The 26,607-nt window shown below is 46.5% G+C and overlaps 1 protein-coding gene across 2 annotated transcripts in view; it reads right to left on the bottom strand.

Annotated features, from left to right (window-relative positions):
- The window catches only part of GABBR2 (gamma-aminobutyric acid type B receptor subunit 2), a 977,761-nt gene that overhangs the window by 37,233 nt on the left and 913,921 nt on the right, over nt 1–26,607 (bottom strand). For both annotated transcript variants that reach the window (XM_059724473.1, XM_006266752.3), the window contains one exon: nt 25,745–25,855. In XM_059724473.1, the coding sequence (XP_059580456.1) occupies nt 25,745–25,855 (111 nt within the window). The remainder of the gene's footprint in view (nt 1–25,744; nt 25,856–26,607) is intronic.

Genomic DNA, 26,607 nt, shown 5'->3' with positions numbered 1-26,607 from the left:
TGGCTATCTCATTCCTCAGCCTAGTTGGAATCCACAAATTAGATGTTTCCCTACCTTTCCCACCTGAGGGGCTCAATCTGGTAGGAATTCTCAAAGTAAACCTATTAGATCAAGCTCCAGAGAAGGTCTGTTCTCATCCTCTAACACAGTGGTTAGAGCACTCACCCCTCACTTCACTTCTGAGAAGGGTGAAAAGAAACCCTGACACATGTAGCAATGGAGAAGGGGTGGTATTTCTTCCCAGTACCCATGTAGCAACCAGAAAATCCCAGAAACCTGGAGAAACCAAACAACCTCTTTATCTGGACAGCCAGAGCTCCCCTTTCTGTATTCTCTGCATAAACATTCTCCTGCTACTGAACCTGGCCCTCTCTAATATCCACCTGCTCCAGGCTGCAGAATTCTTCTCATAATCTCCCAGCTATTCCTTTTGTGTTATGGGGGCTCTTGGGTTGTTGTTTTTACAGAGCACTCCAGACATAGCTACTTCTTGAAAACCTCCAGTGATGGGGATTCCACAACTTCCCTACACAGTCCACTCTACCACCTTACTGTTCTAACAGTGAAGAAGCTCTTCCTGAAATCCAATCTAAACATAATTGACTGCAACTTCAAGCCATTGGTATGCATCCTACTCCCTGCAGCAACAGAAAATGGGGGCTGTAAGCACACCACTACATCCATTGTCTAAGCTCTATGTTACAACCAGATCTGCTCTGACCCTACTGAATGGGACATGAACACCGCATTCCCCCGGAGGTTGAGGGGGCATGGCGACGACCCACAAGTGTCGTCGTCGTCGGTGTTGGCAGTAGGGGCATGGCGGTGGCAGTGTTGGCAGTGGCCAGTGGTGATCGGAGCCTGTCCACAGATGCTGCCGGTGGTGTGTGTGTGTGTGTGCGGGGGGGTATGTGTGTAACGAGCGGCGATTGCCCGCAGGTGCCACCAGCAGCATTGGTGGCACTTTTCTCAGAGGGTGCACCACCAATCTTAGGGGGTTCATATGCACCCACATGCACCCCCTATGCGTTGCCAATGGAATGGGATGAATGCCTTAAGTATCTAGAACAGGGATTCTTACAATTACAATACAATCCCACTCAGATCAACAAAACCAGACTCAAACCTCACTCTGACCTGCCATGATACCAACTCTGGGACAAGAGCAACAGAATTACTCTGATTGTCACCTACAGTCCCCAGCTGGAACACCTAAGACACATCTTTAATGACCTCCAACCCCTCCTGGGAAAGGATGACCATCTCAAAGTAGCCTTCGGGGACAAACCTGTCCTGGCTTACAGACAGGCTCCCAACCTCAAACCGTGTCTCTCAAACAACAGACTAATGAACTCTCATCCTCAGCAAGGCACCAGGCCTTGAAATGCTGCTTCCAGCCTTACAATCTAGGAATCTATGACCCCCCCTTTAGGTTTACTGGTCAATTGCTTTTCTCTCCTACTACTGCCCCCCCCTCACCTCTCCTTGTCTTTTGTATTCTAATTTCTCTCCCCTTCTTATACTCGGCTTTCTACATGTCTTTTCACAGCATCTGATGAAGTGAATATGAGTTAATGAAAGCTTGTTCTCTCTCTATATGTATCTTATTTAGTTAGTTTGTAAAGGTGCATATCTACCCTGGTTCTCACAATATAAATCCAGCAATTTCAGATGGGAATCTATAGCATGCAAACATTCTGACCTGTTGTGGTCTTTCAGGACATGTCTCCACAAGCACACATGTGCAGTTTGCGGTGCCTCAAAGCCATCTGAGGCACTACAAACCTTACACGGTGCATGTGCAACTATGTGCCACACTGCTAATTCACAGTGCAGCAGGGTTTTTTTGACACTGGGAGATCCTGGTGTGCCCTCAGAGTTCTTGTTAACAGAAATTATGTTTGCGCAGTCAAGAAATGAGTGACCCTTAAGAGCTGGCATTTTCTAGAGTACTTTGAATCTAACAAGGGGTGCCTTGAGTCTAATGATGGGACCCTTTTCTACACCACTGTTTTAGACATTGCATTGATTTCAACTATTATCTATCTCTGGGCTCGTAAACTCTATTATCATTGAACCTAGAAAGACTATGAGAGGCTTGCTATAAAAACTGGAAAATAAGAAAAGGAAAAATCTTTGTTTGAACATATGAAGTCAAAAGATTTACACTGCTGTGATTGAAAGGAAAATTTGGTCCATGATGAGAAATTCACTGTAAGCTACTGGAGGACAACAGGACTATACAGCATGGGCTTATAAGGTTTAACACACAAACTTGATTTTCTTTTTTGATTGAATTACAGATCAATGAATGACAGAAATTGAAGAGGGGGACTGTAGCTGAGTGTCTCAAAATGCTATTTATCAAGATTGTACTTGCCAAATCATTTCAAATGTCCCTTTTTTAAGAATACCATCACATAAAGTGAGAACTGCCTACAGACTCACAGAATGTAATGATAAATTGCAGGGAATTCAGCTGTAGAGTGAATACTGTGATGCTTCAAGTACTGATGTTAAGTACAAACTTATTTAATGTCACTCTCAATGATTTGGAGGAAGTACAGAAAACTTCTGTCTCAGGTGGTAGTTTCTTTTCCCCAGCATGCCTACAGATCTTCTGCGGAGAGAATAATTCCCCTCTTATGGATGGGTTGGAGGCAGATGGAGCTATTATTTTCAGTTAGCCAGAGGATAGGGAGCCTGCCAAGCAACTTCCATAGTTTCAAAATAGCATCAGTGTAATAATCCTAATATCTTGTGTGCAAATAGAGCAGAATTCTTTTCACTCTGCGGGTGACTAAAGGGCAATGAGACTAATTCTGAGTTTCCTGAATAAAGTGTAAGAGTGCTTCTATTACCCCCTGTGGGCATGCAAGTGCCCCCATTATAGACATAAGACCTGTGAAAACAATGTGCTGATTTCTTTCAGATCACAAAATAATGATTTTTCTAACTATTTGCCCCTCCATTTCAGTCACAAAACTGACGGTACTGTGCCCATACTGAGGCATGACACACCTGATCTGTCGCCACTAACCCCCAAACATGAATAGGTATAGCCACCTTGGTGCTGTGCTTAAGTACAAAGAGGTCCTGCCTTTTGGAAGAGATTACTCCTGCATATACCATTCTGCACAAATATGTTATGCTGCTTTTGGTTTGGGAGGTAGTGTGGATGCAGCAGACACACTGCACTTCTGTCTGGCATTTTCTGGAGTTGTGCTGAGGTGTCATAGATGTACATCTTAAGCTAGGGACAGAGGGTGCCTATACATATGCTCCAACATGTTCTAATTAGAACATGTTGGAGCAGACTCGATTAATTTAGTCTGCTCTGTGTCATAATTAGAACACTCTAGCATCACCACAGGGGCACGTGTATAAGCTCCCATGCGTTTAAAAACGGCCACTAGCATACATTAACTAGAGTATGTTGAATAAGCTTTAGTTAAAGCATCCTGCAACCATTTTTAAACATGCGGGGGCTTAATACACATGACGCTGCAGCATTTTAATTAGAGAAGCTCTCCAGAAACCGCTCTAATTAAAATGCCTCCCCCACCCCTGAGCATGTGTATAGGCAGCCAGAAATTATATATAAACTAGTATAAGTGACTGGAAACCAGTTCAAATTTGTAACACAACAGAAGTTCAGTGCACATAAACCATTTTCAAAATGGCCAAAACCAGTTTAAGATAACCTGGATGGATTTAATATCAGACTTAACTAATTTACGTTAAATCAGTTTATTGAATTTCTGTCCCAGATCTCTTCCAGGTTCAAGTTAACTCTCAGTCCCCCAGTGTCCCAGGGTGCTTTTGCACTTCCCCTGCAAGCCTCCCTCAGAGGGTGGTTGGGTTAGCTGTGGCCCAAGTTATCTGCTCCAGCCAAGTAGGGAGGTACCTCCTCGCTTCTGGCCTGGGCCACTGCAGGCATGTGTCTGCATTTTTGGAATCAAAACTGAATGTCTGTTCACTTGCTTATTGGTTCAATCTATGCATCTTAGATTAACTGGTACACAAATGAACAGAGCCTGGGAAATAATCAAGAAGCCCTTGCACAGTCACAGAACTATGATGTTATTGGAATAACAGAGACTTGGTGGGATAGCTCACATCACTGGAGCACTGTCATGGATGGGTACAAACTGTTCAGGAAAGATGGGCAGGGGAGAAGAGGAGGAGGAGTTATATTTTATGTAAAAGAGCCATATGATTGCTCAGAGCTCCAGTATGAAACTGGAGATAGGCTTGTTGAGAGTCTCTGGGTTAGGGTCAGAGGGGACAGCAACAAGGGTGATGTCATGGTGGGGGTTTGTTATAGACTACCAGACTAGGAGGAAATGGTAGATGAGGCTTTCTTCAAACAGCTAGTGAAAGGTTCCTGATCACAGGCCCTGGTTCTCACGGGGGACTTCAATCATCCTGATATCTGCTGGGAAAGCAATACAGCAGTATGCTGTATTCAGGAAGTTTTTGGAGAGTACTGGAGACAACTTCTTGGTGCAAGTGCTGGAGTGGCCAATTAGGGGTGGTGCTCTTCTTGACCTGTTGCTCACAAACAGGGAAGATTTGTTGGGGAATGTAGTAGTGGATGGCAACTTGGGCAGCAGTGACCATGAGATAATTGAGTTCAGGATCCTGAGGAAGGGAAGGATGGAGAGTAGCAGAGTAAGGATCCTGGACTTCAGAAAAGCAGGCTTTGACTCACTTTTAGACTGGACATAAGGAAGAACTTCTTCACAGTTCGAGTGGCCAAGGTCTGGAACGGGCTCCCAAGGGAGGTGGTGCTCTCCCCTACCCTGGGGGTCTTCAAGAGGAGGTTAGACGAGTATCTAGCTGGGGTCATCTAGACCCAGCACTCTTTCCTGCTTATGCAGGGGGTCGGACTTGATGATCTATTGAGGTCCCTTCCGACCCTAACATCTATGAATCTATGAATCTATGAATCACTCAGGGAACTAATGGTTAGGATCTCCTGGGAAGCCTGTCTGAGGGAGAGAAGAGTCCAGGAGAGCGGGGTATACTTTAAAGAAGCCTTACTGAGAGTGCAGGAACAAACCATCCCAATGCACAGGAAGACTAGCAAGTATGGCAGAAGACCAGCTTGGCTTACCAGGGAACTCTTCAGTAAACTAAATCACAGAAAGGAAACTTATAAGAAGTGGAAACTTGGACTAATAACTAGGGAAGAATATAAGCATTGCTTGGGCATGAAGGGATGAAGTTAGGAAGGCCAAAGCGCAATTGGAGTTGCAGCTATCAAGGGATGTGATGGGTAACAAGAACGGTTTCTACAAGTATGTCGGTAGCAAAAGGAGGATCAGGGAAAGTGTGGGTCTGTTACTGAATGGGGAAGGCAACCTTGGGGCAGAGGATTCAGAAAAGACTGAAGTACTCAATGCCTTTTTTGCCTCAGTCTTCACAGGCAAGGTCAGCTCCCAGACTACTGCATCAGGAAACACATTTTGGGGAGGAGGTGAGCAGCCGACAGTGGCAAAAGAACAGGTTAGGGACTATTTAGAAAAGCTGGACATGTACAAGTCCATGGGGCTAGATGGGATGCACCCAAGGGTGCTAAGGGAGTTGGCTGATGTGATTGCAGAACCAGTGGCCATCATCTTTGAAAAGTCATGGTGATCAAGAGAAGTCCCAGATGATTGGAAAAAGGCAAACATAGTGCCCATATTTAAGAAAGGCAAAAAGAGGATCCAGAGAATTACAAACCAGTCAGCTTCACCTCAGTCCCTGGAAAAATCATGGAGCAGATCCTCAAGGAATCTATTTCTAAGTACTTGGAGGAGAAGAAGGTGATCAGGAACAGTCAGCATGGATTCACCAAGGGCAAGTCATGCCTAACCAACCTGATTGCCTTCTAGGATGAGATGACTGGTTCTGTGGATATGGGGAGACTGGTGGATGTGGTTTACCTTGATTTTAACAAGGCTTTTGATAGAGTCTCCCACAACATTCTCGTAGGCAAGCTAAGGAAGTACAGGCAGGATGAATGGACTGTAAGGGTGATACAAAACTGGCTGCAACATCGGGCTCAGACGGTAGTAATCAATGGCTCAATGTCTAGCTGACAGCCAGTATCAAGTGGAGTGCCCCAGGGACTGGTCCTGGGACTCATTTTGTTCAATGTCTTAATCAACTATCTGGCAGACAGCATAGAGTGCACCCTCAGCAAGTTTGCAGATGACACCAAGCTGGGGGGAGTAGTAGATATGCTGGAGGGTAGGGTTAGGATTCAGAGTGACCTAGACAAATTGGAGGATTGGGCCAAGAGGAATCTCATGAGGTTCAACAAGGACAAGTGCAAATTTCTGCACTTAGGATGGAACAGTCTCATGCACAAGTACAAGCTGGGGGCTGACTGGCTGGGCAGCAACTCTGCAGAAAAGGACCTGGGGGTTACAGTGGACAATAAGCTGAATATGAGCCAGCAGTGTGTCCTTGTTGCCAAGAAGGCTAATGGCACACTGGGCTACATTGGTAGGTATGTTGCCAGTAGGTCAAGGGGAGTGTTTATTCCCCTCTATTCAGCACTGGTAAGGCCACATCTGGAGCGCTGTGTTCAGTTTTGGCCCCCCCCACTACAGAAAAGATGTGGGCAAATTAGTGAGAGCCCACCAGATGGCCACAAAAATGGTGTGGGGGCCTGGGACACATGACTTATGAGGACAGGTTGAGGAAACTGCATGTATTTAGTCTAGAGAAAAGAAGACTGAGGGGAGATTTAATAGCAGCCTTCAACTACCCAAAGGGAGGTTCCAAGAGGATGGAGCTGGACTTTTCTCAGTGATGACACATGATAGAACAAGAAGCAACCATCTCAAGTTGCAGGTTAGATATCAGGACGAATTTTCTCACTAGGAGTGTAGTAAAGCACTGGACCAGGTTACCCAGAGAGGTGGTGGAAGCTCCATCCTTGGAGGTTTCCAAGATCCAGCTAGACAAAGCTTTGGCTGGGATGATCTAATTGGGGGTGGTCCTGCTTTGAGCAAGGGGTTGGACTACATGACCTCCCTTTCAGCCCTAATTTTCTATGATTCTATAAGATTGAATTGATTCAGCCTCAGGCTTTTTGACTGTCCATACTTAGCCCTAAAGATGAGCTGTTTTTTTTCTGGCTTCTGATCAGCCCTGATATTGGATTCTGGAGTCAGGACTTCATTCACTATTATTTGGTAATGTACAAGTCAAAAGTGTATCCAGCTGACATTGTCAGAGCAGTAGTGGATATACAGTTCTAAACAGAAGCATTCTGAATGTTTGGTAACTTCAGGGATTTATATCTACTGAAAATTAGTATTATACACCACATATTAAATAGATTAAATCCCATATGATAGATCTAAAATATATCAATGCTAAACATCATTGCATGGGTATGTTTCTAAGAGGGTCTCAGAAAAATCATCTCTTGAAACAGTACTATTTATTGTTTGCATCAAAGATGTGAAAGAAGAGCAACCTCACTGCTGATACATTTTACAGATGACATAAAGATTGGTGAGGGGTAAATAAGGATGAAAACACATCTCTCTGTCACAGAGAGATCTTGTTTGTACGGTAAGCAGGGTAAATGCACTTTAATATGGCCAAATGCAGGGTGATACATCTAGTAATTAAGAATTTAGGTTGTATGCTACAGGATGACATAGGCAGGATCACATGGCTAAACAAATCCAAACTGAAAGGAAAATGCATATTATCAACAGTGACAAGAATAAATCATTGGGTCATCAAAGAATATGATGGTTTCTCCATCACTTGCAATGTTTAAATTGAGAACTTATATCTTCCTAAAATATATAATCTAACCCAACCACAAATTATTGGGTTTTAGCCAGGAATTACAGGGAAAATGTGGCCTGTTATGTACTAGGCCATATGAGAAGACAATAAACGAGGACAGGAGTAGGACTTGTGAAACGTGAATTCCGTTCTTGGATCTGTTACTGGCCTGCCTGCTGACCATGAACAAGCCATTCCCTGCTCCATATTTCAGTTTGCCTGTCTCTAAAAGCAGATATTGGTAGTGATCTCTTAGGTAAAGGACTTGGGGATCCATACATCAAAATCTCTCTATAGCAGGTAAGCATTATTATTACTTTGGGCCTTAACGTACATTGATCAGCTCTTGTGCGATAGAAGTAGTATGTGACAGACAGTACAGAAGTCAAGCAGAAAACATTACGGCTTTCAGGAGACTGTTTTCTGAGGCAAGAAATTATGCACTTGTTGTCAAAGCAATTAAGAAAATAATTTGGAACTCATTGGGTGCTCATTTGATTCTTTGTGAAAGTGTGGAGATAGATTTCATAGACATTAGGGCTGGAAGGGACCTCGGAAGATCATCGAGTCCAGCCCCCCGCCCAAAGGGCAGGACGTCAGCTGGGGTCATAGGATCCCAGCAAGATAAGCATCCAGTTTCATCTTGAAGGTGTTCAATGAAGGCGCTTGAACAACCTCCGGAGGCAGGCTGTTCCAGACCTTGGGGGCTCGGACAGTAAAGAAATTCTTCCTTATGTCCAGCCTGAAACGATCTTGTAGTAGTTTGTGACCATTCGTCCTCGTCATCCCTTGGGGCGCTCTGGTGAACAAACGTTCCCCTAGATACTGGTGATCACCCCTGATAAACTTGTAGGTGGCCATCAGATCACCCCTGAGCCTGCGCTTTTCCAGGCTAAAGAGCCCCAGGGCTCTCAGCCTGTCATCGTAGGGTCTGCTTCCCTGACCCCTGATCATGCGCGTGGCTCTTCTCTGGACTCTCTCAAGCTTCTCCACATCCTTTTTGAATTGTGGAGCCCAAAACTGGACGCAGTACTCCAGCTGCGGCCTCACTAAGGCCGAGTACAGGGGGAGAATGACGTCCCGGGATTTGCTTGAGAAGCATCTATGGATGCAAGCCAGCGTTTTGGTCGCTTTACTAGCCGCAGCATCGCATTGCAGGCTCATGTTCATCTTGTGGTCAATGATGACCCCCAAGTCTCTTTCTTCCATAGTGCTAACCAACATAGCACTGCCGAGCCTATAAGGATGCTGCGGGTTTTTCTTCCCAAGGTGGAGAACCTTGCATTTATCGGCGTTGAACACCATCAGATTCTCATCCGCCCACTTGCTGAGCCTGTCCAGGTCAGCCTGGATCACCCGCCTGTCTTCTGGCGTGGATGCTTTGCCCCAAAGTTTGGTGTCATCGGCGAACTTGGCCAGTCCACTTCTGACTCCAGTGTCCACATCGTTAATGAAGATGTTGAACAGTATGGGTCCAAGGACAGAGCCCTGGGGGACCCCACTGGTCACAGGACACCACGATGAGTGACTTCCATCAATTACTACCCTCTGGGTCCGACCCCGGAGCCAATTTTCCAGCCAGTGGATCGTGGGGGACCCAAGGCGATAATTGGCCAGTTTCTCCAAGAGACGATCATGGGACACCAGATCAAAGGCTTTTTTGAAGTCAAGATATATGACATCAATCTCATCTCCCTTGTCCAGGTGATAGGTCACCTGGTCGTAGAAGGAAATGAGATTGGTCAAGCAAGACCTACCCGCAACAAACCCGTGCTGGCTATCCCTTAAGATGTTGGCGTCGGCCAGTCCATTAAGGATGGCCTCCTTAATAAACTTTTCTAAGATCTTCCCTGGGATAGAAGTCAGGCTGATGGGCCTATAGTTAGCCGGATCCACTTTCCTCCCTTTCTTGAAGATAGGCACCACGTTGGCCTTCTTCCAGTCTTCGGGCACTACACCAGGGCGCCAAGAGTTTTCAAAGATCCGCGCTAGAGGCTGGGCTATGATGCTCGCCACCTCCTTGAGTACCCTGGGGTGAAGATTGTCAGGGTCGGCTGACTTGAAGGTATCCAGCTTCTCAAGATGTTCCTTCACAAAGTCAGCATTAATGGAGGGCAGGGGATCACCCTCACCTGGACTTCCCGGCCCTGTAGCAGGCACGGGCGTCCCATGGGGCTGATGAAAGACCGACGCAAAGTACCTATTTAATAGGTTGGCTTTTTCCTGGGCGTCAGTTGTCAGTTGCCCCATCTGGTTCAGCAGGGGTCCAACGTTGCCCCTGCTTTTCCTCCGGCTCCCCACATATCTGAAAAAGGACTTTTTATTGTCCTTGATGCTCAAAGCTAGCTGGAGTTCAGTTGCAGCCTTGGCTTTCCTGGTCTGCTCCCTACAGGACCGGACCAGTGCAGAATAATCTTCCTTGGAGGTGACTCCCATCCTCCATCCTTTGTAGGCCTTTCTTTTTAGCCTCAGGAGGTCTGCTAGGTCCCTGGAGAGCCAGGGGGGCTGCTGTGCCCTCTTGCTGCCTTTCCTCCGAGATGGAATAGACTTAGTTTGTGCATTGAGGATCGCTCCCTTGAGGAGCAACCACTCTTCTTGAACTCCCCTCTCCCTGCGGTCACAGTCCCTTAGGGCCTCACTGACAAGCCTCCTGAGCTTGTCAAAGTCGGCTTTCCTGAAGTCAAGGACTTGCGTGTTGCTGACCGACTTGCCAGCTTTTCGGTGGATGGTGAAGGTGATCAGCTCGTGGTCGCTGTCACCCAGCTTCCCATCGATCACTAGGTCGCCGACTAGGTCCTCCCCAGTAGCCAGCACCAGGTCGAGCAGCGCTTTGCCTCTCGTTGGCCCATAGACTTCTTGAGTCAGGTAGAGGTCATCCACGTACGAGAGGAAGCTCTGCGACCGCTCAGATTTTGCTGAGCGATACTCCCACGAGATGTCTGGGTAATTGAAGTCACCCATGACAACCATGGTCCTGGAGCAAGCTGCCTCAGCCAGTTCCTGGGCAAACTCCTGGTCTAGCTCAGGACTTTGGGTGGGAGGTCTGTAATAGACTCCCACCATTGTGTCCCCTGTGCCGTGTTCCCCAAGGATTTTAACCCAGAGGGTCTCCAGCCGTCCACCCTGGTCGCCAATATCGGCTTGTAGGGACGCGTAGCTTTCCTTAACATAGAGAGCTACACCCCCGCCCCTTTTCTCTACACAATCCCTCCTGTACAGGGTATAGCCATCTATCCCCGTGGTCCAGTCATGGATGGAGTCCCACCAGGTCTCCGTGATCCCTATGACATCGTAATTGTTTGCACTGAGCAGGAGGATGAGCTCCTCCTGCTTATTCCCCAAGCTCCTGGCATTTGTGTACAGGCAGGCAAGCGCCCCCTGGGGGGCTCCTTCCTTGCCCACAGATTTTACCAGGGCTGGGGCGGGCTCCCTTGAGTGCCATGATCCGCTGGCTTTGCAAGATTTGCTCAGCGGGCCAGCAGTGGCGGTCGTGCCCCCGTCCCCCAGCGGGCTTAGTTTAAAGCCCGGTGGAGCAGGTCAGCCAGTGTGGCTGAGAAGAGCCTCCTCCCTAGGGGAGAGAGGTGGAGACCATCTCTTCCCAGCAGCTCGCTGCCTCTCTCGCCAAAGAGCGGGCTGTGGTCATGAAAGCCAAAGCCTTCCTGAAGACACCAGCGCCGCAGTCTTTGGTTGACCACATAGATCCTCCTGTCCCTTCTCAGCCCATAGCCTGAGACTGGGAGGATCGACGAGAACACTACCTGTGCCCCCAGACCCTTAAGCCCTGCTCCCAAATCCCTGTAGTGCCTCATGACCTGGCTGGGAGTGCTCCGAGCCGTGTCATTGGTGCCCACATGAATAAGGAGCATGGGATAGCGGTCTGTGGGTTTGAGGAGCTTAGGGATCCTCTCCGCAATGTCCCGGATACGGGCCCCTGGGAAGCAGCAGACTTGCCGGGCTAAGGGGTCAGGGTGGCAGACTGGCCCCTCCGTCCCCCTCAGGAGGGAGTCTCCCACAACAAACACCTTACGTTTTGTCTTGGGGAGAGCAGGGGCGGGAGTTGCAGTGGGGCCCATGTTGCCTGTGGGGGCCGGCAACTCAGCAGGCTCTGCTGGGGCAGCAAGAGGTGCGTACCTGTTGCTCAGTTGTGGCGGGGGTGGGGCCTTGGTGCGGCGGGCCTTAGGAATGATATTAAAGCAATGCTGTATGATTCTGATTATAAATCTATCTTTTTTTCTTCCACAGGAACCATAAAAATGACATTAAATTTAAATGCAGGGTTGACCTATAATTGAGCGCCCTGACATTTATACTTGCAGGGCCAGATTTTATTCTACCTATTAGGCATCTAAGTAGATTTTGTTATGAAATACAAGTCTATTCCATCCTGCTCAAGTCCCTGAAAAACAGTTAACACAAAAGGTAAGTATTCTTCTTTTACACTGCTTTTCTGTGATTCAGTCTTAAGATCAAGATGATAGCATGCTACAAAAGTAGATGTATTAATGGTTTTTATGGACTTCAACAGGGTGGAACCGAATCACACTTCAGCAGCTAAATCCATTTAGATACCTAATAGAGGGACTAGATTTTGGCCTGCAGTATTTTTGTGTGTCTAATAAAAATACTAGGTCAAAATTTTTAAGTGCTTTTATTTTAGTATTTTTAGTGCATTTAAACCATCATTTTTCCTTGGTTATGTAATAGAAGTTGTAAGGGATTCTTTGTAGTATTTTGTAAGAACATCAGTTCAAAATCTTCACCTGTAGTTATACATTATATTCAGAAAAATCTGTTTTTCCTAAAACTGAACTTGAAAATATGGGATTGATTTATATGCAGGGTTGGCTTATAAATGAAACAATACGGTATGCAGATCAAGGGGAATCAGTAGACTACTCAGGAGATGAATAAGGTGCCTTGTGGGAGCCCCACACAATCTACATCTGATAACGTTATGGCTGATATCAGAGAAAGAAAAGCTTACACCACCTGGACAAGTATCAGTGTGCCTGTTGCAATGGACTCTCAGACCTGGTAATATCTACCATTCCTTGGAACATGGAAAGCAGTCTGGTTCTAACCAGTCACATTGTATCACTAACAATTAAAGGCTAGATCCAATGGAACTCAAGGTCACCTATGTGGGCAGATCTAGAAGTTTGAAAAGCAGGGTGCAGATGGTGTGGGGCATAAAACATTTTCTCCAGTTAAAGAGAGACTAGAAACTTTACTAGGGGTCCAGTGCTATATTATTTAGTTGAAGATCAAAGCAAAACAAATACAATGTTATTGGAATGTTCACTAATTTAGTAGATAGTATGTTAAGCTTAAAAAACATAAACTCGGCAAAAATGGTCAAAATAGTCAAAAGACATTGTTTCATTAGATTTATAGTCATCATAGTTAAATGTATGTCTCTTCCTCAAATTTGAAAACAAAATCTAGTCTTCTTGAGTGTCTTGACAGTGCCTCCAGTTCTTCAATGTCAGTCACGTCTACATCTGAGTTAATATGACTACACCTGAGTTCAAGTTTTTAGCTACAGCTAAAACGTAGGGGCTGTGCAAAGCTTTGGGTGCTGATTTGATTTGGAGGAGATTTGACCTGATTCGGTGGTTGAATCTCCAAATCCAAATTGAATCAGGGGACCAATTAAATGGTCTGAATCAATTCGAAGCTCTCTGAATTGATTCAGAAAAGATTCGGAGAGCTGGACCCGGACTCCGTGCTGGCAAGTAGGGGGCAGAGGAGGGGAGGCTGGAGGAGGGGGGAGGGGACCATAGGGGGACCCCCGCCAGGCCCCATCCCCTGCCTGTTCCCCCACACCCCTCTGAGTGCCCCCCTACCCCCACCCACTCCCCCAGACCCCCCATGGCTGCCCCACCTGCCCCAGCTCCCAGCCCTTTAAAAAAAAGCCCCCACTCACTGGCTGCTGCCCAGCGGGGGGGCAATCCCCGCTGCCCCCCCACTGCCCCACAATGCATGCATGATCTGCCACAAGCCTCCTGACCCCCCCCCATTCCACCAGCCCCCCCCATGGCTGCTCTCCCCACCCCAGCTCCAGCCCTTTAAGAAAAATACCAAAAAATATCCCTGACCTCACCGGCTCCTGCAGTGGCCTCGGGGCTTCAGGGGGCTCATGGCAGAACACCCCCCATGCAGTGCAGGGCAGTGGGAGGCAGTGGGGAATGCCCCACCACCAGGCAGGAGCTGGTGAGTCTGGGGATTTTTGGTTTTTTTTTTTAAGGGCTGGAGCTGTGGTGGACAGGGCAGCCATGGGAGGCTTGGGGGTATGAGCAGGAGTCACGGGGCTCATGACAGAGCCCCCCCATGGGGCAGTGGGGGGCAGCAGGGATAACCCCCTGCCTGGCAGCACCCGGTGAGTGGGGGCTTTTTTTTCCCAAACAGCCAGCAGCTGGGGCAGGTTGGGGGAGGGCAGCCATTGACAGCGGGAATGGGGCCTGTGTGATTCAGAGATTCAGCTGATTCAGCAGCTGAATCTCCAAATCAGATTTGGCTGAATTGATTCGGGACAGTGATTCAAATTGCCAAATTGAATCTCTGTCCCCCGAATTAGCTGAATCCAAATCTGAAGCGTATACTAGCTGCTTCACATAGGCCTACTAAAAACAGTGAAGAAGAAGAGAGACGTTACTGGGAATGGCTACCAGATAGCAAAATTGCAGTTTGAACAGTGAAACATCAAGGTAATTAAAAAGGAGCTAGGATCATTAATACCTGTGGAATGAAGAATCAGGAATCTGGTAGATTATAATAAGCCATGAAGTCACTTGATTCCCTCAGTGGTGCCCGAATAGAAAGCCACTGCCCTCCTATACCTCGCAGTTGGTTTTAAGGTTTGGGTTGATCAAAGTAATCAAAGAGGGGATGCATCTTCCCCTCCCCCTTCCCCCCCCCCATGCCCCCAAATCCACCCCGGTCACCTGACTCACATAGAAAAGCATAAAAATAAGGATTTACTCTTTTCAAACTGTGTGGGTGGGACACTTAATAAATAAGGGATGGTTAAATGCCACACTCAAGAGCAGGTCAAGGAGGCTACAGAGCAGTGATATAAGCATTCAGAGAGGCAAACAAAAAGGGTTATGTAAGAAATTTACAGTCATAATCAGGGGGCAGTGTTCATTTAACTAGCTCGGTATCTCTGTATCATATATAAGCACAGCCATAAATAATGACAGCTCTCATAAAGTAGATATAACTCTATGCAGTGCCATATTTCAAAAACTGTAATATATAGAATCATAGATGATTAGGATTGAAAGGGACTTCAGGAGGTCATCAAGTCCAACCCCCTACTTAAAGCAGGAGCATCCTCAGCTAGACCATTCCATCCAAGGCTTTGTCTACCTCGGTCTTAAAAATCTGTAAAGATGGAGATTTCCACAACCTCTCTATGTAGCCTGTTCAGTCAGTTCCCAGCCTGTACTGGTGAATGGGATTGTTCCATCCTAAGTGCAGGACTTTGCACTTGTCCTTACTGATGAGTAGTCATCTTTTAAAATCTATACCAGTTCAGGCTTAAAGTAGCACCCATAATTCAGGCACAGCAATCTCAATAATGCCAACTGTTGCAAAACCGTCCCGAGTCTGCTCTTTGCCCTGTTGCCTTTGCCCTGGGAGCTCAGCCACACGATGCTAGTTTGCTTCCTGCCACCAGGCAGGCAGGTGATGCACCATGTGGCCAGCACACCCTGCGTCCCCTGCCTGCCCGGTGGGTGACAATGGCATCACGCAGCTGAGCTCCTGGGGCAAAGATAGCAGGGCACAGAGCCACGAGCCGCCCACAGTCGGCAGCTGGCCTCTACCCCATGGGGGGCACATGCCCCCCCATGCCTCTTCTGGGGGTGCGCACTGCTGTGGGAAGTCATGCCCCCCCTGAGTCTCTGGATGACCTGCCCTGGCCCCAGGTCCCCATTCACCCCAGCCCCTGCCCCACTCCCTCCCTCACCTTGGGAACCTCAATCTGTCCCCTCGCCTCTTCCCTCTCTCCCCCGCCCCTTCCTCTCCACTTACCAGCTGGGTGCTGTCTCTGTCTCTGTGTGTCTGTCTTTGTGTCTGCTCCTCACTCCCAAGCCACAGCCCTGCTCCAGGCCTGCTGCTGCTGCCTCTCACTCCTGACCCACAGTACCCCACATCCTGCCAGGATGTGTGAAGACCCTCCCTCCCCTGTCTCCAAACCCCATGCACATACCCACAACCCCTCAACACCTTCACAAATAATGCCCCCCCTCCAAAAATAGCATCTCATGATTTACATGCCAATCTCTTGATTTTTTTAACAGTTCATCTCATGATTTTTGTTACAGTGGGGTTCGCAGTACTGCAAACTGTTGTCTCCATGTGCACTACTTTCCTGATGCTTAAAGAAATGTTTGTGGTGTTCCGAGATCTCTGCAAGTCCACAAAGACATCAGGCAAGGATTAAGTTGGGAAGTGCAGTTTGCCATCTTGCTATTATTCTCTGAGTCTGAACTATGAACTGAAGCCCATGCTGGTGAAATGTCCATGCTGTCACCAAGGTCCTTTAGCAATTGAAACTATTCATGCCCCATTGTACACCTATGAAGAACTGCAAATGAAAATCTTTTGTATTTGCTTCCTTTTGTCTACAGTATGTTGGCAATTTGCAAGTCCTAGCAACTAGCAGCTAAATGGAATTATTTGTCTTTCCTTTATTCAAGGTTTTGCTGCTTTGTCAAAATCTGCATTTTTGGTGGTGGTGTTCATAATTATCAATACACTCATACTAGCATTTTCAAGTATAACTTCTGATTTGGGGCATGTAGGTTTTTGTATTCTCAGACAAGAAGTTACTTAAATAGTTTTGGTAGGGGTGTGTGAAGTGGGCAGTATTTAATTCAGATTCAGAATCGTCCCGATACGGTGGACAATGATTCAATTAATTGATTCAGATCACTGTCCTGATTTGATTAGGCCAAATCTGAATCTGAAGATTCAATTCTGATTTGGCAAATCAGTCATAGACACAGCTTTATATGTTTTTTCTATGTACTTTGAGGTACCAGGCACGGCTCATGAATGCTGAAATGGTGGGGCGTATTGGAGCATCCCACGGGAGCACAGGGGGGTCCCCTGCATGCTTGGCGGTGGACCCAGAAGTGGACTGGAAGTACTTCTGGTCCACTTCCAGGTCCACCACCGATTGTGTGGGGGACCCCCTCGTGTCCCCCCTGGCTTGGCAATCAGCCATGGGGGGGACCCCAGGTGCCCCCCCCTGGCGCGACTCAGGAGGCACCAGTCACCGAGCCAGGGGGTTGGGGTTTTTTTCTGGAAGTACTTCTGGTCCAGTTGTGGGTATGCCGCCAAACATGTGAGAGACTCCCCTGTGCTCCCATGGGATGCTCCATCTGCCCCACCATCTCAGCGTTCATGAGCTGGTACCTTCAGGTATGTAGAAAAAACATATAAAGTTGTGTCTATGGTCAAATCGTTGAATCTCTCCAAATCAATTCATGGGCTTCTGATTTGGAGAGATTAATGGATCTCCTGATTCGATTTGGATTTGGGGTTTTGGCTGCTGAATTAGGCTGAATCTCCTCCAAATTGAGTCAGCAACCGAAGCTTTGCACAGGGCTAATTTTTGGTACGAGTAAATCAATGGGGGCTGACAGATATGCAGGCCCCTGCTCGAACTCATGTCGCATCACAAAAAGTGCTAAAAGTTAGAGAAACCCCCTCCCCTAATTCAACAGATGTTTGCTGTTGTGTTGGTGGGGGGGGCAGAATTGAGCCAAATCAGGGTAGGAGCTTGCCTGCAGCTGCTCTCCCCTAGCCTCCCCCACCAGCTCTGGTGTTGTCTGCAGGAAGGGGAGGATGGGGAGAGAGTTGTGGGCTGGGGTTTGCCCAGTCAAAGCTGGAGGGAGAGAGGGCTGGGGGGAACATGATGTGGGAGGGGTGGGGGGGGGCCTCCAATCCATCCCCCTAGCTCAGGCTGTGCAAACCCCAGACTACAGCTCCTTCCCCCTCCTGTCTTCCTACTCCCTTTCTACAGCTAGCACTGGGGGTGGCGCTGGGCTGCATCATCTCAGCCCTGATTGCCCAAAGGGATTGACTGAAGTTCCCTAAGGAGATCTACTTTGGAGCACATTTATCTGATCCCTCAATAGATGAGGGTTAATTTGTCACGTGATCGGCTACTTTTAAAGAGCGCTGCAGTCATACATGTGTGTCATGTCATGGCTATAGAGCACTTTCAGGGGGCTGTTCACATGACAAATGACACTTCTGTTGGTGCCCAATAGGTCATTTCAACTAGAGTCAACCTTGATTATTGTACTGATAGTTACATACTCATTCATGCCAGCTGTTTGTGTGAATTGTGTGAAATAATTGAAACAAAAGTTTATCTTCTTGCTGATTGCTGAGTTTGTATCTCAGAAATCTTTACAATATTTTTCACAAGGACCAAAGTGGTTTCTGTTATCTGTATCTAGTGACAGAGCAGCTGCCTTGCATACAGAAAATTGAAACACCTGTGATTAAGAGTTGAAAAATATAAGTGCCTGTGGACCTCATACATCTGACTATTCAAAAACAACCTATATTAATGACAAAGGAGCACCATAATAGCTAGACCCGTGACTAATAAAAGGGAATCTTCTTTTCTACCAGCAAGGAATAAGAGCAACGTAATTCACTCACGATTCTAAAACACAACATACTCAGGTAGCTGTAATTAATAATACAGAACATTTGTGAATTGCAGTTAATTTTTTTACATAGCCTTTTGAACATTGTGTACTTTATTTGTCAAGAAATGAGAGAAAACCTGAATATTACCCCATATCTCTAAGTGACCTTTATAATGATGTTTCATATATGTATGAAACGTGTGTGTGTGTGTGTGTGTGTATACTGCAACTTTTTTTTTCTCTATTACAAATTCTGACATAAAAGGTTGATTACACACAATTCAAAGCCTTGTTCCTTTAGGCCAGGGACAGACATTATACATAAACTGGTTTAAGTAATCAGAAACTGGTTTAAACCTGTAACAGTACAGATTTTCAGTGCACATAAACCAGTTTGAAAATGGCTGAAACTGGTTTGAGATAAACCTGGTTGAATGTAGTACCAGACTTAACTGATTTGGCTCAAACCGGTTTATGCAATGTCTATCCCAGACCTTTTGCTGGTTTATGCTAAACCAGACACCCCCAGCATCCTGGCATCTCTCTGGGGTGGACAAAGCTCTCTGCTCCACAGCGGGCCTGGAACCTTCCCTCTGCTCCCTGGCTGGAGCTCGGCACAGACTTGCAGGCACAGCAAGGTCTGCCTGGCTTTCCTGTGCCCTCCTCCCCACTCCTTCCCACTCACTGCTTAAGCAGAGATCCTTTCCTCCTCTCTTCCACAGCAGGGACTGTAGCCAGCTTGGGTTTTCTAGCTAATGCTGTGTAAGGCAGACAGGGCACTGTCCACTTAGGGGTTTTTGGAGGTAATCAACAGCTCAGATACTCATGTCCCTGCATTCCTTCCTTTGAAAAAGGCAGACAAGGTTCTTTGGGTAAATCTGATATCTGTTATTATAGTTTCATAGTTTCATAGTAGCTAGGGTCAGGAGGGACCTGAACAGATCATCTAGCCTGACCCCCTGCCACAGGCAGGAATGAATGCTGGGTTCACAAGATCCCAGACAGGTGAACATCCAAGCTCCTCTCGAATTTGCCCAAGGACCACTTCCCTGGGAAGTTGGTTCCAGATTTTGGCCACCCTAACTGTAAAATATTGCTTTCTGATCTCTAACCTGAACCTATTCTCCACCAGCTTATTACCATTGTTCCTTGTCACCCCAGGTGGTGCTAGGGATAAAAGGGCTCTACCTATTTGCTGTTGATCCCCCCTGATGAGTTTGTAGGCAGCCACTATGTCTCCCCTCAGCCTCCTCTTGCTGAGGCTGAACAGGTTCAGGTCCTTCAGTCTCTCCTCACAGGGCCTGTCCTGCTGCCCTCTCATCAAGTGGGTGGCTTTCCTCTGAACCCTCTCCAGGCTGGCCACATCCCTTTTGAAGTGCGGTGCCCAGTACTGGACGCAGTACTCCAACTGTGGCCTGACCAAAGTTGCATAGAGAGGGAGGATCACCTCTCTGGACCAGCTTGAGATGCACCTTTGGATGCATGACAAGGTATGGCTGGCCTTGATGGCTGTGGTCTGGCATTGGCGGCTTATGTTCATCTTGGAGTCAATAATGACTCCAAGATCCCGTTCTGCCTTTGTGCTTTCAAGAGGGGAACTCCCCAGCCTGTATGTATGCTGTGGATTCCTTCTCCCAAGGTGCAGCACCCTGCATTTGTCTACGTTGAACCTGATCCTATTCTCATCTGCCCACTTTTGTAATCTGTCTAAATCTAGTTGCAGCCTCTCTCTCCCTTAACGTGTGTCCACCTCGCCCCACCTCTTAGTGTCATCAGCAAACTTGGACAGTGTGCTTTCCACCCCCTCGTCCAAATCACTGATGAAGATGTTAAATACTGTGGGCCTAAGGACCAAGCCCTGGGGTACCCCACTGCTCACATCTCTCCAGGTTGAGTACAACCCATCCACCACTACTCTCTGGGTGCGCCCCATCAGTCAATTTTTTACCCATCCAACTGTGTAGGCATCAATGTCATAGTCACCTAATTTATTGATGAGAATGGGGTGAGAGACAGTGTCAAAGACCTTCTTAAAGTCTAGAAAGACTACGTCCACAGTGACACCATCATCCAAGGATTTAGTTACTTGGTCATAAAAGGCAATCAGGTTGGTCAGGCAGGACCTGCCTTTGATGAACCTATGCTGACTGCCCCTGAGCATGATCTCCCCTGCAGGCCCCCCACAGATGTGCTCCTTGATGATTCTCTCCATGATCTTCCCGAGCACCGAGATGAGGCTTACAGGCCTACAGTTACTTGGGTCCTTTTTCCTCCCCTTCTTGAAAATAGGGACCACATTAGCCAGTTTCCAATCCCCCAGCACCTGGCTAGATGACCATGAATGCTCATACAGCCGGGCCAAAGGCTCCACAATGACTCCTGCCAGCTCCCTCAACACCCTTGGGTGGAGGGCATCTGGACCTGCAGATTTAAAAATGTCTAGCCCTTCCAGAAGAACCCTAACTACATCTGCACTGACTGAAGGCTTGATAGAACTATCCCCAAGACTGTCCCTACCTCTGGTAGGTGGGATATCCAGGTCCCTGTTCAGGAAAACAGAGGCAAAGAAACTGTTAAAAATATCAGCTTTCTTGTCTGGCGTGGCCACCAGATTACTGTTTGTGTCTTGCAGGGGCCCTACATTGCCTGGCGCCCTCTTCTTGCTCCCAATGTACTTGAAATATACTTTTTGTTGTCCTTAATCTTGGACACTAGCCTGAGTTCCATCTCTGCCTTGGCCTTCCTAATAGCCCTCCTACACTACCGGGCTGAGGATGAGTACTCCTCCTTGGTGATAGCTCCTCCCTTCAACTGGTTGTACACCCCCCTTTTAGTCCTTAGGCATTCCTGAATGCCCTTGCTGAGCCAAGGGGGTTTTTGAGCACTCTTACCCCGCTTGCTTCTCTCAGGGACTGTTATCCTTTGGGCCTGGAGGATCGCCCCCTTAAGGTACAACCATCCCTCGTGGGCTCCCATCTCCTCTACCTTATGGGCCCTTAGTGCCTCCCCCACTAGTCTCCTAAGCTCATTGAAGTTGGCCCTTCTGAAGTCAAGGGTTTTAGCCTTGGTGTGAACCCTAGATGCCCTGTGTTGGATAATGAAATCCAGCAGGTGATGATCACTATTGCCCAGGTGGTCAAGGACCTGCAGTCCCCTCACCAGGTCATCCCCCGTGGGGACCAGGTCCAGTAAGGCGCTACCCCTAGTGGGGCTGTGCACTTCCTGGATAAGATGAAGGTCCTGTAATACAGCCAGGAACCTATGTGAGCAGTCAGATCTGGCTGTCTGCTCCTCCCAGCAAATGTCTGGGTAGTTTAGGTCACCCATGACAATGACATCCCTTGACCTAACTGCCTCCTTAAGCTGACTGGAGAAGTCCTGGTCTAGCTCTTCCCCCTGGTTGGGTGGTCTGTAGTAGACACCCACCGTAAGGTCCCTTTCGCCACCCCCCCCTTGTAGTTTGACCCATAGTGTCTCTGCCTGACCCTCCTCTAACCCAAAGCTGATCCTTGATGATGTGAGGTGCTTTTTGACATAGAGTGCAACCCCCCCACCTTTCCTCTCTGTCCTGTTTCTTCTATATAGGGTGTATCCCTATATAGCTATAGCTGGAAACATTTTTCTTAGCAAGCTTTTGGGTTAAAAAAACCCTCATCAGGCTGAGGAAGCATCTGCAGTTGGTGTGTGCTCTTCCTGGATGGAATGAGTAGTAAAGAAGCCAGAGGCTGGTATGCATTTTCCTTTGGAAAAGCTGTTTAAGAGCTTGTAATGAGCAAGGCTTTGTTTTCTGATGGGGTATTAAATGCTGATAACATAGCTGATAAATGCTCCGTTATCGGGGTGGGGGGGGCGGGAAGGCCTTCCCTAATCACAGTGTCCTGCAGGGGCCTGGCCATGCCCCCCTCAGCTCAGTCCTGTGCAAGGGAAGGGAGGGCTGCTCTAGCACCCCCCGGCTTCTGGCCTGAGCCACTGCAGGTATGCGTCTGCATTTCTGGGATGTCTATCTGCTTACAAAACTGATTAAGCCTGCCAGGTTAGACTAAGCAAAGATTGATCAATTCAGGCTCAGGTTTTTTGAATGTCTGTCCCTAGCCTTAAAGATTTCACAAATGTGACAATGCACTGTGAATAGGCCCATTAAAGAATACATACAGTTAACAGAGTAGTTTAGGGTGTCAAACTTATCAGGCCTTACAAATCAGGGGAGGGGTCCCAGAGCAGTCTATGGGCTGGATGAATGGCATGGGCCTGATGAGGCCCCTGGACCTCCCTCTCCCTCCCAACCCTCATGCAGGCCTCTGGTGCCTGCTCTGCTTGTTCTGGGAGATGCATAGGCGTTTATAGAAATAATTTATTTTCACCAGCCTAAATTGTATATTTAGAGCATATCCGTTATGATGAGTATGTGAGTATATTTGAAATTTATTGTTAATTGTCTTAATTTTCTCCATCTCACAGAGGATGTTGCTTGTGGATGAATGCATTCATTTTCAGCAGTCAATAGATCACATTCATGGAAGTTTGCTCAGCAAGAAAATAGTGTTTGTGATGTGAAAAAGAGTTGGCAACATTCTCAGTAGCCAAACAATCAGCTTGATACAAATCTGTAACTCTTACTTGTCACTAGCATGGTTTTTAATTAAATAATATTGGAATTCTGATTTGATTGTGCAAAAACTGACAGTAGAAAAAAGTATCAGTGATTATCCAAACAACCCCATTGCTCATCATTAAAGTCAAAGAATGAAGTATGGAAAAGGGTACACCATCAGAATCCAGAGTGGGGAATAAACGCCTTTCATTTTACTGGGCATATCAGATATTCTGGCCTGTTTTAAGTGGCATCCTGTTTTATGTGAGGAGTTTCCTGTTTCTGTAATAAAGTTATAAAAGACCTTGCTATTGAAAACATTCTTGAAAAATTATTTCTATAAAAAGTTAAATAAAATGGGTGAATTGTGAACTCTTCAACATTTTTTCATGAATTTTAAATTCCTTGTTGATCTTTTTATTTCAATGCTCTAAATGAATTTAGACAAGACTTTTGACACGGTCACTCTTATTAACATAATTATAGAGAAACATTTTAAAACCACTAATGATGACCTATTACATATGAAAAAGTGCAATGCACAAGTTAAAATGTCTTCAGCTGGATGCTAGACCTTAATAGGTTTGGTCTGTGATGTCTTTGGAAATTGAGACTAAATATAAAGAAGGTTATGGTCCTTTTAACCAATTGTCCATAAAACTCTGTTATAAAACCAAATATGTAAAGAGGGCAAAATCTGCCCACATATCAATAATGAGAGTTTCTTCATAGTAGCATGAAACAGAGAAGGCATCAAAGGTATTTTATATATATATATTTTTATGTGTGTGTGTGTGTGTGTATACACACACACACACACACACATACACATATTACACTGAAGTGTAATAGTTTTGTTTTTATAGTTGTGCACTGATGCAGTTAGGAACTGTGTGTTAGGGCTGTGTGAAGCTTTGGTTCCTGATTCAATTCAGCGGAGATTTGGCCCAATTCAGTGGCTGAATCTCTGAATCGAATCAGAGGACCCTTTAATCTCTCCGAATTAAATTGGAACCCTCTGAATCAATCTGGAGAGATTCGGAAAGATTTGGAGATTTGGACATAGACACAGCTTTAAATGTTTTTTCTACATACCTCTAGGTAGCAGGGGCTTGTGAGTGCTGTGATGCTGGGGCCCATGGAGTGTCCCACAGAAGCGTGAGGGGCTCCCCAGTGCACTCGGCAGCAGACCTGGAAGTGGACCAGAAGCACTTCTAGTCCACTTCTGGGTCTGCTGGGGAGCACGCAGGGGGGGCAGGCCCCTGCTTCCCCCCTGGCTCAGCAAGTGGTGCCTCCTGGGTCTTGGGGGGGCACCTGGGGTCCCCCCGTGGTTGATTGCCGAGCTAGGGGAACAGCGCGGGGGGAGACTGCACGCTCCCCAGCAGACCAAGAAATGGAGTAGAATTACTTCTGGTCCACTTCTGGGTTTGCCACTGAGCATGTAGAGGGCCCCCCTGCACTCCTGTGGGATGCTTCATGTGCCCCAGCATCACAATATTCACAAGCCTCACTTGTAGCTTGAGGTATGTAGAAAAGACTTTTAAAGCTGTGTCTATGTCTGAATTGCTGATTCTCTGAATCAGCATTGAATCTTCAGATTTGGATTCGGCTGAATTGAATCAGGGACAGTGATCCAAATCAGCGAATCGAATCGCTGTCCCTGATTTGGGCTGAATCCAAATCTGAATCAAATAGGGCCCACTTCGCACACCCCTATAGTTTCATAGTTTCATAGATGTTAGAGTCAGAAGGGACCTCAATAGATCATCGAGTCCGACCCCCTGCATAGGCAGGAAAGAGTGCTGGGTCTAGATGACCCCAGCTAGATGCCTATCTAACCTCCTCTTGAAGACCTCCAGGGTAGGGGAGAACACCACCTCCCTTGGGAGCCCATTCCAGACTTTGGCCACTATAGCTGTGAAGAAGTTCTTCCTAATGTCCAATCTAAATCTGCTCTCTGATACTATGTATATAATGTGTTGAATATTTATCAACCAAAAAATACAGCTGGGTCCCCCTCAATTCTTTCACTTAATTTTTAGCAGTATTAGTTTTCCAGTGAAGTTAGGTCCTGGTCAAACTTGCTTTAACACGGAAGGTGCTGTTCATACAGATTCATAGCATTCAGAAAGAAAATAAAACCTAAACAACATAGATTGAATTTTCATAAGTGCCTACAACCTGACTCCCCCAAGTAATTTAGGCACTGTGATGCTCAGTGTTGCAAAATCTAGGATTTAAACACCTGGCCCCCATGGTGGAATAGCCCTGGATGGACACCAAAGTCCCTATATAATCCATGAGGAGGGTTGGGTTCCTCTAGCCAAGAACAAATACTAAAGCTAGGGTTGTGGCTTAAATTATATTAGGCTCGTTTTTTTAACAAGAATTTCTCACTCACAATCCCATTCACCGGTAGCTGAATTCTTTGGTTTCCATTGTATTCATTGAATTAAATGCTAACTATTATATTTAATGGAGTCCTAACTCACTGAACATTCTATCACATCTATGTATTAGCATTTACCGGTAATTAACTTTAAAATAGTTCCAAGTATTCCAGTGAAAAAAGACTTATTCCAGTGATTTACTGCCATCCAAACATAACACAAACATAATTCAGTGTATTTTTAGCAGCCAAACACTTGAACTATGAAGGAAAAGCAATACATACCATAAGCAGTCCCTTGTAGGCATAGACGATGCCAAGCCAAATGGTCATGTGTGTGTTTTCACAGTGTTCCAAGATTGGTCGGATGGAAATATCTCTGCCTGCAGGGTCCGGCTAAAGGGGGAAAAAGAAGTAGAGTCAAATTTCTGAATTCAGATTTTACAGGTACAGTACTTGCCTTAGAAGCTACTTCATCCTGTTCCAACTGTTTGTGGATATGTATGTACCTGTACAAGAAAAGAGCCAACTTCAAAGAGACTTTTGAAAGTGTGGTTCCTGCAGGTTGCATGCTTAGTAAACCTAGCAAGGAGTAGGACTTAGAGAAGTGTAGCAGGAAGAATCTCTGCCAGAATGATTCCCTGCTAGCACAAAATAGGAAGTAGAAATTGGTGGTATGTTCAAAGACTCTCCTCCTTTAATACTGTCAATTCTACTCATCTGCTGTATTTTTAGATATATAGGAAGGCATTCTATGTAACTAAAGGGAAAGGAAATCATTTGGGCCTTGCTTAAGACAGCTAATTTGGTATAAAGCAATGGATGTAGCTTGAATTTGCACTCAGGCAAATGTGTGAACTTAAAATCATACTTCCATGCACCCTGTGTTCTTCTATCAGTGACACATGGCTGAGTATGCAATGAGATACACTGCAGCATGTTCTAGGTTCTAGTCACATAGTTATGAGCACTATCAAATGCCACTACCATGGGTGGACCTAGGATTTTGAAAATGGGGAGTGGGGCAGATGGTGTGGCACATCCTGTTATATAACACAACACATTTTTCTCCAGTTAAAAACAAACTAGATGCTTTACTAATATGCAAGGGACTAGCACTATATTATTCAGTTTAAGTTCAAAGCAAA

The sequence above is a fragment of the Alligator mississippiensis genome, chromosome 3, assembly GCF_030867095.1.
Source record: "Alligator mississippiensis isolate rAllMis1 chromosome 3, rAllMis1, whole genome shotgun sequence".
Lineage (NCBI taxonomy): Eukaryota > Metazoa > Chordata > Crocodylia > Alligatoridae > Alligator > Alligator mississippiensis.
This window is presented reverse-complemented; position numbering and strand designations above follow the sequence as displayed.